The 12,650-nt window shown below is 41.1% G+C and overlaps 1 protein-coding gene across 2 annotated transcripts in view; it reads left to right on the top strand.

Annotated features, from left to right (window-relative positions):
* The window catches only part of zcchc7 (zinc finger, CCHC domain containing 7), a 53,535-nt gene that overhangs the window by 37,505 nt on the left and 3,380 nt on the right, over positions 1–12,650 (top strand). For both annotated transcript variants that reach the window (XM_085409955.1, XM_085409956.1), the window contains 2 exons: positions 11,178–11,273; positions 12,506–12,623. In XM_085409955.1, the coding sequence (XP_085266081.1) occupies positions 11,178–11,273; positions 12,506–12,623 (214 nt within the window). The remainder of the gene's footprint in view (positions 1–11,177; positions 11,274–12,505; positions 12,624–12,650) is intronic.

Raw genomic sequence — 12,650 nt, 5'->3', positions numbered from 1 at the left:
CACAACATTTTCATTGTGTCTGTGTCATACAGATTTGAGCACCTTTTTTTTTAACACAACTGTAGCACTTGTAGAAAATGTAACTGTTTCCTTTTTGAAGAACGGAGTTTACTTCTGCTGTTCAGTCTATCTTTCTTTTTCACTCTCCTACGCAAACACCACTTCACCCGCCCACCCACAGACGCCCTGTTTTTTTTCTTCTCCCCCTTTCTTTTCCATTGAAGCTTACAGTGTGGGGTCACTCCTTTTCCTGCAGACCCATGTCACTACCCCCATGTATGTTATTATGTTCTTATGATTTCCACCTAATACTCTACATACTAAATATAACACAAAACTCCCAAAATACTGGTATTATCTGGCTGAGGTCGGCCGGTGCAAAGTTCTGCCATCGACATATGTTTTGTTTTCCAGAAGGCCCTGCCGCCAACATGACTTGTTTGAACTTTTCTTTCGGTCTGTTGGTCATATGATTTCTGTTACGTGGGCATGCCTACAACTACACCTGCACTCAAGTTGCTACACAAATGGCTTTTTAAAATTTATACAAATTGCCTTTGGCCACTTCTGCATTGAGGTCAGACTGTGGAAAGTGTGACTAATAATTATTTTCATTTACAGTGGGGCAAAAAAGTATTTAGTCAGCCACCGATTGTGCAAGTTCCCCCACTTAAAATGATGACAGAGGTCAGTAATTTGCACCAGAGGTACACTTCAACTGTGAGAGACAGAATGTGAAAAAAAAATCCATGAATCCACATGGTAGGATTTGTAAAGAATTTATTCGTAAATCAGGGTGGAAAATAAGTATTTGGTCAATAACAAAAATACAACTCAATACTTTGTAACATAACCTTTGTTGGCAATAACAGAGGTCAAACGTTTACTATAGGTCTTTACCAGGTTTGCGCACACAGTAGCTGGTATTTTGGCCCATTCCTCCATGCAGATCTTCTCGAGAGCAGTGATGTTTTGGGGCTGTCGCCGAGCAACACGGACTTTCAACTCCCGCCACAGATTTTCTATGGGGTTGAGGTCTGGAGACTGGCTAGGCCACTCCAGGACTTTCAAATGCTTCTTACGGAGCCACTCCTTTGTTGCCCGGGCGGTGTGTTTTGGATCATTGTCATGTTGGAAGACCCAGCCTCGTTTCATCTTCAAAGTTCTCACTGATGGAAGGAGGTTTTGGCTCAAAATCTCACGATACATGGCCCCATTCATTCTGTCCTTAACACGGATCAGTCGTCCTGTCCCCTTGGCAGAAAAACAGCCCCATAGCATGATGTTTCCACCCCCATGCTTCACAGTAGGTATGGTGTTCTTGGGATGCAACTCAGTATTCTTCTTCCTCCGAACACGACGAGTTGAGTTTATACCAAAAAGTTCTACTTTGGTTTCATCTGACCACATGACATTCTCCCAATCCTCTGCTGTATCATCCATGTGCTCTCTGGCAAACTTCAGACGGGCCTGGACATGCACTGGCTTCAGCAGCGGAACACGTCTGGCACTGCGGGATTTGATTCCCTGCCGTTGTAGTGTGTTACTGATGGTGACCTTTGTTACTTTGGTCCCAGCTCTCTGCAGGTCATTCACCAGGTCCCCCCGTGTGGTTCTGGGATCTTTGCTCACCGTTCTCATGATCATTTTGACCCCACGGGATGAGATCTTGCGTGGAGCCCCAGATTGAGGGAGATTATCAGTGGTCTTGTATGTCTTCCATTTTCTGATGATTGCTCCCACAGTTGATTTTTTCACACCAAGCTGCTTGCCTATTGTAGATTCACTCTTCCCAGTCTGGTGCAGGTCTACAATACTTTTCCTGGTGTCCTTCGAAAGCTCTTTGGTCTTGGCCATGGCGGCGTTTGGAGTCTGACTGTTTGAGGCTGTGGACAGGTGTCTTTTATACAGATGATGAGTTCAAACAGGTGCCATTCATACAGGTAACGAGTGGGGGACAGAAAAGCTTCTTACAGAAGACGTTACAGGTCTGTGAGAGCCAGAGATTTTCCTTGTTTGAGGTGACCAAATACTTATTTTCCACCCTGATTTACGAATAAATTCTTTACAAATCCTACCATGTGAATTCATGGATTTTTTTTTCACATTCTGTCTCTCACAGTTGAAGTGTACCTCTGGTGCAAATTACTGACCTCTGTCATCATTTTAAGTGGGGGAACTTGCACAATCGGTGGCTGACTAAATACTTTTTTGCCCCACTGTATATTACTGATAAATCTCTCTGATTTTATAGATTAATAAATATTTTTGCCACTGGTGATATTTCAGATTTATAGTGTTTATATGATTGAAATAAAATAGAATGGCACACATTGGTGAATTATTACATATACACCACATAATCAGCTTTAAAGACCAGTTAAATATCTAATGGGCCAATTGAACAGTCTTTTTGACAAGAGGCTAAAAGAACCATATTTCTATTTCATAGCTAACTACACGCAAGACAAAAAAGAGGAGGATGAGAGGACGGAGAAGGACAGGGTGGAAAGACTGAAGTCATGTAGGGACCAGTAGGAAAGCACGATTAAGGGGGGGATGGATGGCTGGAGGGATGATTGGATGGGGAGCGAGGTTTAGTGACCTGCTATCTGTATTCTGGCTGCTTTAATTCATGTAAATATCATGCATAAATGTGTGCATGCATACACACAACAAACATACAACTCCCAGTCACTTTTTTTTCTTGGTGCCCAGACCCTGCTCTGTTGCATTAAGACCAGAGTGCCACCCTCTGGTAGAAAGTGAATGCTCCCTTGCCTTTAACCAATGAGTGTATGTGAAGTGGGAATTATCTTTCTTCTAACTTTTGAGACTCTGAACGAGGGTTAAAGCTCAAGCAAACGTCCGGAATGCTTGTTTTTTTACTTTAATAGAGATCAAGTGTCTTTACTAAAGAAAAAGAAGAAGTAGTTTCAATGTGTTTCACCTTTATAGCAGAAATATATGTATGAACAAGGGAGAGGGAGGAAGGCAGAGGCAGTTGGAGAGGGTGGGGGAGAACTGCTGGAAGGCGGGTGGGGGTTAATGGTGAGTGCATTAAACGGTGAAGGAGACAAGAGAGTGAGCAGAGAGAGTGAATCAGTGCGCCCAGAAGCTGATTGGTGCAGGTATATCGGTGTGTGAGCATTGATTGGCCTCCCTTTAGATAGTAATGGTGACACCTGTACATCGGTGTTTATTGATCAGCAGCTCTGCCGAGTGTGTGCGTGCGTGTGTATGTGTGTGCTGAGCCAATCTTGCGATCGTGTCAGGGTGTGTGAATTGATCTTTTCCTGTGGGACAGGTGTGTAAATGTGTCGGGGTTGCCCGTGAAAAAGCGCTCCGTGACCTTCCTAGTCGACTCCAAAATGAAGCCGTTTTAACTCCCCCTCTCTTTCTCACCTGACTGCCTTTCTTTCCCCTTTCATTTAGCATGTTGTACCCTTTTATACATTTTTGTCTGTCCGTCTTTCTTCAGAAGGTATGCTCAGTTCACACATGTCTTTGTTAGCGCAAGGTTAGGACATTTTGCCCCTTAAATCCTCTTATTTCTATAGGAAAAAATGTCTCGTTAAGACAGTCGACTTTTCCAAGGTACAAAATATTTCAGGAATCCTCATTTTCTTTTCTTTGTCTGTTTTAAGTTGAGCAGAATGAATAGCTGAAGAAAAAGCTTTACTCCAAAGAGGGTCTCCCTCAGATTAATTGTGAAAAAAGACAGTTTAAAAAAAAAAAAACTTTAATAAATCCCTCCGCTGTTGTGTAAAATAGACCTCAGTAGTGGTCGGATGTTTTGGCTGGTTTCTGTGGGGTTTATGACTTTGGTTTATATGACCGTTTAGAAATAAATATATTTACTGGATATTTAGAGGTAAATGGTAGATAATGTGTGTAATCTGATTTTTAATGGACAGAAAAGAAACATGGCTGCACTTTAGCTGTTATTCTGGTTTGAATTTATAAACATTTGTATTATTTCAGTGCAATATCATAAATGTTTTATTGCAGTAATATTAAATACAATGAAGACTGATCAAATCCTGGTGTTATTTTACAGTTAACACATTTAGATATTGTATTTGATTTCGTACGGAATTAAATTGCTGTCTGCGTTCACACAATTATTAAGTGGTATTGTTTGCTGACCTCTCTCTGTGATTGGCACACCATCTTCACCTTCATAAAAGTAAATGTTTTAGTGCTCTGAGTGTCCAAATGAGACAGATTAAGCAAAAGCATTAAGAGAAGATTGTCCTGATGCCCACACCAGCTGCGTTAAAGACAAATGAACAACTCTGATTGTATTCCTCCTATCGAAGTCCTACTTCTGCGCTGAGATCAGCCTTGGGCTTTTCTGTACACTGTGTGAAGATAGAGCGCCATTCAGTGGTCAAACAGGCAACTGCACTCCCATACGGATGCAGGGGAGGGATTTTAAGCCAGATCTTTTCAGGAGGTTTTTTTAACATCAAAAGTATTTTTACCCAGCATAACAGAACATGAATGGACTTGTGTGTTTAATTTCACAAGTAGTCTACACACATTAAACATCTCTGAACCCACCCGCCCCTCTTTCCCACCAAACAAGAAATGAAACCAACAAATACAACATGAAACACACAAACAAAAAATGATGTTGCCTTGGAGGATCAGAGGTAAACTGATTTTTTTTTTTTTTTTTTTTTTTTTTTTTTTTTTTTTGGGGGAAAAGCCAACACTCAACCAACCAACAGAATAAATATTCAGGGGGACGGCACAGACAATGGCGGAAGCATAAATGTTACCACGAGGCAGTACATGGATATGGGAACAGAAAAGAAGGCAGGAGAGCTTAAAAATCAGACACTTAGGAAACAGTAAGACATTATATGAAAGTTACAGCATACTCAGCCAAAGGTGCTGCTGTTAAAAGTCTAATTAAACCAGTGTAGGCTGTAAGTTTGCATAGAGAAATGGTTTTATATGAATGAACACTTAACTGTCACTCAGACAAAACTTAATTAAAATCGCACTCTTTCCCGCAGTAATAATATACCAACATTAAGTCTTCTCACAGGTTTAAGTTTGATCTTTATTCCACTTTTTGTTCTGTCCTTTCTTCTGTTTGGCTGACCGCTCTTTTTTTTTTTCTTACAAGAATGTCCTCAATTCAAAGTGTGCTCTGTAAAAATCCTTTAAATCCACATCTATTCAGTGAGCTGTTTTTGCTGTCTCATCATTGTACAGTACAGACTGTCCAGTCTTCTCACCTCGCCGTGTCAAAAGGCCCTCAACTCTTTATTCTCCCTCAGACTGAAGCGCTAACAGCACCGGAGGAAGGGGAAGGTGTTTGTGAAAGGAAATGGCTTTTGTGTGTCTTCAGTAGTCAGACGGATAGCACAGTTCATAAAGCAGCACAGGGCACCTTATAACAATCTAACTTCAGATGATTTATTTTAATTTCAGTTTCTCACGTCATCAGCATATTGTCATTTATAATAATCAGTTGTTTCGATTGTTTCAGTCATTATTAAGGAATCATGTTAGAATTTATTGGTACGGGCTTTTTAAGAGTCCCAGTTTCTGTTTTATGTCATGTTAAACTGATTATATTTGAATCGCATGTTGGTGATCAAAGAAACAAGTATTTTTAAAAACAAGATCCTATACGCGGATTTTTCTAAAATCATCAGATTTCTGGAAGGAAAAAGACAAATTAATTATTAAGCAACATTTAGTTGTATGACAAATCATCACCTTGTACCAAACTTGCAAGAACAAAGAGTGTTTAAACCTCAATGGCATTATGTTGTTTGTTATTACACTGTTATTACATTGTCACTTAAATTTTTACATAATTGATTGAAATATATATATATATATATATATATATATATATATATATATATATATATAAATAATTTAGATTAACAACGCTGAAAGCAACAACCCTTTCAGGAACCAAATCCATATGTACCAGCCACTACGAAGACTAATATCATTTTTATAAATATTTAAATTGAAATAACTTTATCAAATATGTGAAGAACTGTATTTGGTTGTTTGAAGCCAAATTTTGATCAAATTTATTTAGTAAAACTGCATTTTTTTTAGTTCATTCCTTCATGGCGACATTATGCAGACAAACTAGTTCTGCTTGTTTGGGGTTTTTAGGTGCTTCCCTTCCCAAAATACTTTGTTCAAACTACAAACAAAGGCTTAGAGGTCCTCATCAAAGCTTGCACACACTTTGCTATCCTCAGTAAGAAGACCAGGGACTCTGTATTTTGGAGTTTATTAGTATTTGGTAAAAGTGTCTTTAGATAATCTACTGGATGCACATGCAGGACCATAGGAATGTAAACAAATGCACATGTTCACGCACACACTCACACACAGGTGCAGTGTTATCAGAGGTCTTGCAGGCTTGCAGGTCATTGTGAATTTCCGCTTAGCTGGATGGTGTCGATTTGTGTGTGTGTGTGTGTGTGTGTGTGTGTGTGTGTGTGTGTGTGTGTGTGTGTGTGTGTGTGTAGCTGGCTGAGAATGTAAAATTAGGATTTGAAATACTGACCAGAGCATAAAAGACGCGGTCCATCTGTATGTAGTATATCTAAATCCGTGTCTCTCATGTCCATACGTGTTGTCTATGGGTCCTATATTTAATGAAAACACAGCCTCACGCTGGCCACAGCAGAAAAGAAGCCTCTCCACTCAGCAGTGAGCACTAAGAAAAGAAATCGTACAACTTGGTTTTGAATAGATTAGCTTGTATCCCCTGTTCCGCCTTCCACGGTGTGACCAGATTACCGCCACTTGCTGCCCCTAAAGGGGGGTTTTCTCCAGAGGTGGCAACCCACCGCCTCCCAGCTCTGCATCACATTATCGTTACATTCCAGGAGCATTTTTTTTTCCTCTCTAAAGAAAAAAAAAATCCAGACTCGTACTGATTGTCTACAAACTGATTGACCAACTGACAGGAAGAGATAGGAAGAGCCTCTGGGAATTGCACTGTGTGAGTGTGAGTCCTCACCGGGTGCGGGGTTAGGGTTTCGGTCTTTGTGAACTGGGAGACACAAAGAGGGCAGGAATCACATCTGGTTATTTGGAGGATCCACTTCCTCTTCCTCATTCATGGCCTACCTAACTGCAAACATGCCCACCTCCACCTTCAGCAGTCTCCTTAAGCAGATGGATTTTTGTCATTCCTGTTGATGAGTGACAGTAAACACGGTTTATATGCTTTTTTTTTTTTTTTAATTATTCCATAACAAAAGGAGGATTAATGGTTAGGTCTGCAGTTCATTCAATGCATCCTGTCTGGGAAGATGTACACCTTACAGCCATTTCATCTCTCTGATTCACAACAGTCTAATTAATCCTCCCTGTTAACCTAATATGTACATAGTGGTATGTTGCACACACACACACACACACACACACACACACACACACACACACACACACACACACACACACACACACACACACACACACACACACACCACAAGGCTCTGTTTGTTTTGGTATGAGCCCAGTAGTCTTGTGTTGTGAGGCTGCTCTCTATGATAAAGCATGCAGAGTTGGTCCCCTGTGGGTCCAGTAACATATGCAAACCTCTCCCTATTGCTGCAATAACATATGCAAAACAGCGCTGCTGGCCCCGGCCCCTATGCTCCCACCACCCGTTACTGTTCAGATCCCGCCCCCCTCTCCTCTTACACACACACAAGCCTGTTTGCTTCTCGGATTTTGTTTGATAACTGTGTGTGTGTCTCAGTGTGTGTGTGTGTGTGTGTGTGTGTGTGTGTGTGTGTGTGTGTGTGTGTGTGTTCCTTCAGATTTTAGTCTGTAACAGTCTGAGCTTTGTGTTGGCCGAAGGATTATCACAGCTTTGCCACCAGCAGCTAAGGCAAGGAGCAGAGGCGAGCAGGGCTTAGAGAGACACGGTGTATGTGTTGGGACAACTGTGGGAAAACACATTTGTGTGTGTGACAGGGAGAGAGTGCTCATGTATCTGTGCGTGCATGCATGAGAGGCCACGGATGGTTGGTTGTCTATGTCCACACAGTGGAGCCCTCAGGACCTTCTCAAATACCCTCGTACAAACTAACACACACACAAAAACTAAACCAACGCGTCATTCCTCTTCCCAGTTTCAGTCCTTTTTTTATTTTTTAGGTCAGGCTGGCTTTATGCTTTATGTGTGTGATCAAAAGCTCTTTAGGTATCAAGGGAGTCTCTCCTGTTGTGTCTGATGCTGAAAGTCTCTTCTAATGCTTGTAAGCAAGTTTATGAAGAGACATGGACATTCTCAGGGTCTTTTGGGAAATGTTTAGGTAAAGCAGATATTTTTTGCTCATGTGCAGGGTTTGTTTGTGGTTCAATCCCTGTCTGCTCCAGTCTTCATGCCATTGTGTCCTTGGGCAAGACACTGAACCCCGAGTTGCTGTCTGTAAAATGACACTCGAGTGTAAATGTGTGTGATTGTTAGATAGAAAGCACTTAGCTGCAAAAAAAGCTTGTGCAAATGTGGTATGTTGTATAAAGCACTTTGAGTGCTTGGATGGAGTAGAAAATGCACTATATAAGAACCAGTGTATTTTCTATTTAAAAACAAAAAGATGATTTCCTGCAGTATGTGCCTATTTACCTAGAGCACTGGGTCACTCTAACTTTTTTGACTGCTAAAAAATATAAAAGGAAGAAAAAAAATCACTCTGTAGGTGAACGAAAATGCATAAATACTGAAACAATCAGACTTTGCATCGGCAAAGATACCATTTTCTAATTAAATCTTTTCAAATTAGCTACATAGTTTCTTTTCTTTTTTTGAGGTTGCATGAAATACCTTACTGTGAGTAATGATCACTGTGCATCACAGCCAACGGTCCCAATCTTTAATTCAGGTGTTTTCAGTCCCATTACCACAGGTGTATAAAATCAAGCACCTAGCTGTGCAATCAGCCTTTATAAACACTTTTTTAAGAATGAGTCTTTCTAAAGAGCTCACTGACTTTGCGTTTTGTCCTGTGATTGGATGCCACCACTGCAGCAGGTTAGTCTGTTACATTCATTCCCTCCTACATGTTTCCCAATTAGCTATAAGTCATATTTTTGAAAGTGTTTAGGAATCTCTGAAATGATCTGGCCGAACATGTAAAGTTACAGAGCAGTATCAGCAAGTGCCGAGGCGAATAGTGTGTAAAAGTCTAAATGTCCTCTGGTGTTAACATCAGCACAAAAACTGTGTTCCAACAGCTTCATGTGTTACCACGACTGAGCAACTCCTGTAGGTGACATGTGCAGGTGGTACATGTGCTTTTGTCCATGTAGTGTAGCATCCACTGATGACCACCACAGCCAGCTGTGTTATTCAGGTTTTGATGGAGGTGTAATTTTTTTGTTTTTTGTTTTTTATTGAAATACTTATCTTAACCCACCAACTGACAAACATTAGCAGTGCTAGCATATAATGGCTTCCCCTTATCTAAATAATTATTTTAGCTCTTTATTCAGTCCTGTTCATTATTGGTGATTATTCCACTCAATGTTGGTACATGGCATTAATACGAAGCGAGTAGACTCTCCATAGACATAATCTGTGTAACTCAAGTTAATGCCCTTCACTCGCTATGAGTGATCCAGAACTGAACACATACCGACCAACAAGGAAAACATGTTGTTTTGCATAGCCATTGATGTTGACTCCAGTTTCCCACTCGGTTTAGACTTCAGTGGAAATGTTCCTGCTGCAAATTTATACTAAAATTATGTGTCATATTAGCTGTCGCTGCACAGCCATAGCTGTCACTCCTCACTAAACCATTTAAAAAAGATTTAGAAAGGCACCAAGCTGCGGTGATCCCTTAGGGCCTCACTCTGTTTAGATGCCCGTGATAGGCAGTGTGAGATCAGAACAAGGAGAGGAAATGAGTGAGGGATAAACGTTCATCCCGTTAATTAATATCGGATGAGGTAGAGAACTCCTCGCATGCACACGCACATTCACACCAGGTATTCACACAACTATCACAGGTTGGTGTGAGAATAAGAGGGGGATTTCGTTTCTCTCTCTCTTTTTTTCTCCGATGTCTCTCGTGCTTTCATTCATTCTGTGATCAGAGTATGTGGAGATAACGCAAGCCCAAGGTCAGGGAGAGGGAGAGACAGAGGGAGACCTACAGCCAATTTACATGAAAGATGAATGGAAAGAGGGGCAGGAAGGGTGGAGGTCGGGTGGGGGGCTCGAGACAGGGGCTGTGATCTCCTTGGGGTGCACATGTGTATGTGTGTGTGTGTGTGAGAGAGAGTTTGTGCTTGCGAGAGGTCTGTGATCTCCTGGCCTTTGTGATGGAGATGGGCCCGGCAGGCCTGACCCGATAATGACGCGACGCTCTAATAGCATTCATCCTTTCTGCCGCAAAACTACTCAAGCGGAAAAGAGAGGGAGAGAGAGGGGAAAAGTGTGAGGTGTAGATGTGGGTTTGCAGGGGTGTGTACGGAGGAGAGGGTGAAGCGGGAGGGGATGGGGAGGTTACCTAAGCTATGTTTAAGAAATGACGTGGGGCGCAAATCATTTGTAATCTCGGAATCAGGGATGAGAGAGAGGGAGGGGGCAATTTCTGCGCAGTTTTGTGGTTGTGTGTTTTGGAGAATAGCATTAGGGGTGTGTGTGTGTGTGTGTGTGTGTGTGTGTGTGTGTGTGTGTGTGTGTGTGTGTGTGTGTGTGTGTGTGTGTGTGTAAGTGTAACATTAGCAGTAAATGCACTCTGCCTGTGTCTCCTCTCTCTCTCTTTATCAGTGTATATTAGCTGTGGGCGCTGGAGCATGGAAGGCTTTCAGAACACTGGCCCATAGGGGACGGGACCCCATGTCCAACAAACACTCACACACACACACAGTCTGACGCACACAAACACAAACACACACAGTTACTTATCATACAGGGTCATTACAGGCCTCTAACTATACCTCGGAAATCAGTGGTTTATATCAGCGCCCCATATTCTCTGTACAATACACTGCAGTCCGCTTCATTGAGAGCATGGGAATGATGGCAGAGGAGAGGGAGAATGAGACAGAAATGGGAGGTTAAGCCACCGTTTTATTGTGTCCATCGTGTTTATCGGGGGGGATCCGATTGTGGTTTTTATTTAAAAATATATTTTTGATTATTTTTTTTTTTTTAACAGACTAAGCATGGCCCTCCTGTGAAGCAGCAACCAAAGCGCAGCAGACACTCTCATGCCTACTGCTACAACTGCTCACAGAAGGGACACTTTGGCCATGTAAGTAACCCTCACTGTCTTTCTTTAGTCTACGCTGAATTGTCTGTTATATTACATGTGTAGGTATTTGCCATTTTGTATACACCAAAAGAATAAAGGCCAAAGTGGAAGCAGATTCTTTAAAACAAAAAGAAACAATATTTTCTTTAAGGGATATATTTAATTGTAAGTACTTTTATTATTTGATTAAATAATTCTTTACTACTACTGTTAGGTCCAGTACTGCCTGACTGAGAAAAGTCACAAAATGATCTCATAATTTCAGTTTACGCAGCAGTTTGAGTCAGCAAGTTGAAATTTTGAACTAATAGCTTAAAACTTCAGCTTGGCTCTTGACTGGCAATTTTTATTTTTTTTGTGTGTGTTTTTTCCATTGTAGAAACAAGCTTCCATGACCCATTTGAACCAGGAACAACCCTGAAATTCTTCCAGCTTCTATGTTAAATAAAAATAAATAAATTCTAAGAGTTCTCATTATTTGTATTCTAAAATTTCATAAACGCTAAGCTAAAATATCAAATCATCAATAGCTTGCTGCAAAGTCGTCACGTGAAGTTAAAGATATAAATTTTTTGCAGCTTAGTTATGTTGAGAGGTTAATTTATACTTAACTCATTCACTGCCATTGACGTCTATAGACGTCAATTGAAAAACTTACGTTGACTGCCATTGACGTCTATAGACGTCAATGGCAGTCAACGTAAATTGAACTGAAGCCCACCAGCAGTAAAAGTAGACCTGCAAGGAGGTGCAGGGTTTGCGCACGTAAGGGATTGCGCAGTGAGACAAAAATGTGGTGCAAGTGGTGGTGCAAGTCTTGTTGTGTTTCACTGCCAGCCATTTTCAAACGGCTGGCAGTGAAACACAACAAGAGTTAAAAGGCTATGCCAGCTTTATTACGAGGCTCAAATAGCAGCTTCATACAGATGTTTCTGGTCAAAATGGACTTTTTTGACAGCGGATAAGGAAACAAACACACAGACAGAGATTATTGTAGTAAGATATAACCTCCTACAGGTTTTTGTAATCAACAGCGTATTTCACATCCAACGTCTTCGGGTTTACTCATCAGGTTCCGCATGCGCAGAGTTGTTTTTTCTACAGATTCTAAAAGTAACATAATCAGCGGGATTTCTGTAGGATTGGATTTGACCTCATGTGCTGCGTTTTTATTATGTCATTTTAAATATATTGCAGGCCTTTTAATTCTGTGTCTTGTGTGTTTTCCACAGGCATGTATAAGACAGAGGATGTTCAGTGGAGTGCATCCCACAACCTCATTGATTAACCACTATGACACTGTGGAAGAGATAAGCCGCAGACAACACAGGATAAAGATCAGGGCTAAAGGTAAATCACATAAAGAAATAGGCCAGT

Source organism: Rhamphochromis longiceps, linkage group LG6 (genome assembly GCF_057381845.1).
Source record: "Rhamphochromis longiceps isolate RC_006_pf linkage group LG6, R_longiceps_female_GT1.1, whole genome shotgun sequence".
Lineage (NCBI taxonomy): Eukaryota > Metazoa > Chordata > Actinopteri > Cichliformes > Cichlidae > Rhamphochromis > Rhamphochromis longiceps.
This window is presented reverse-complemented; position numbering and strand designations above follow the sequence as displayed.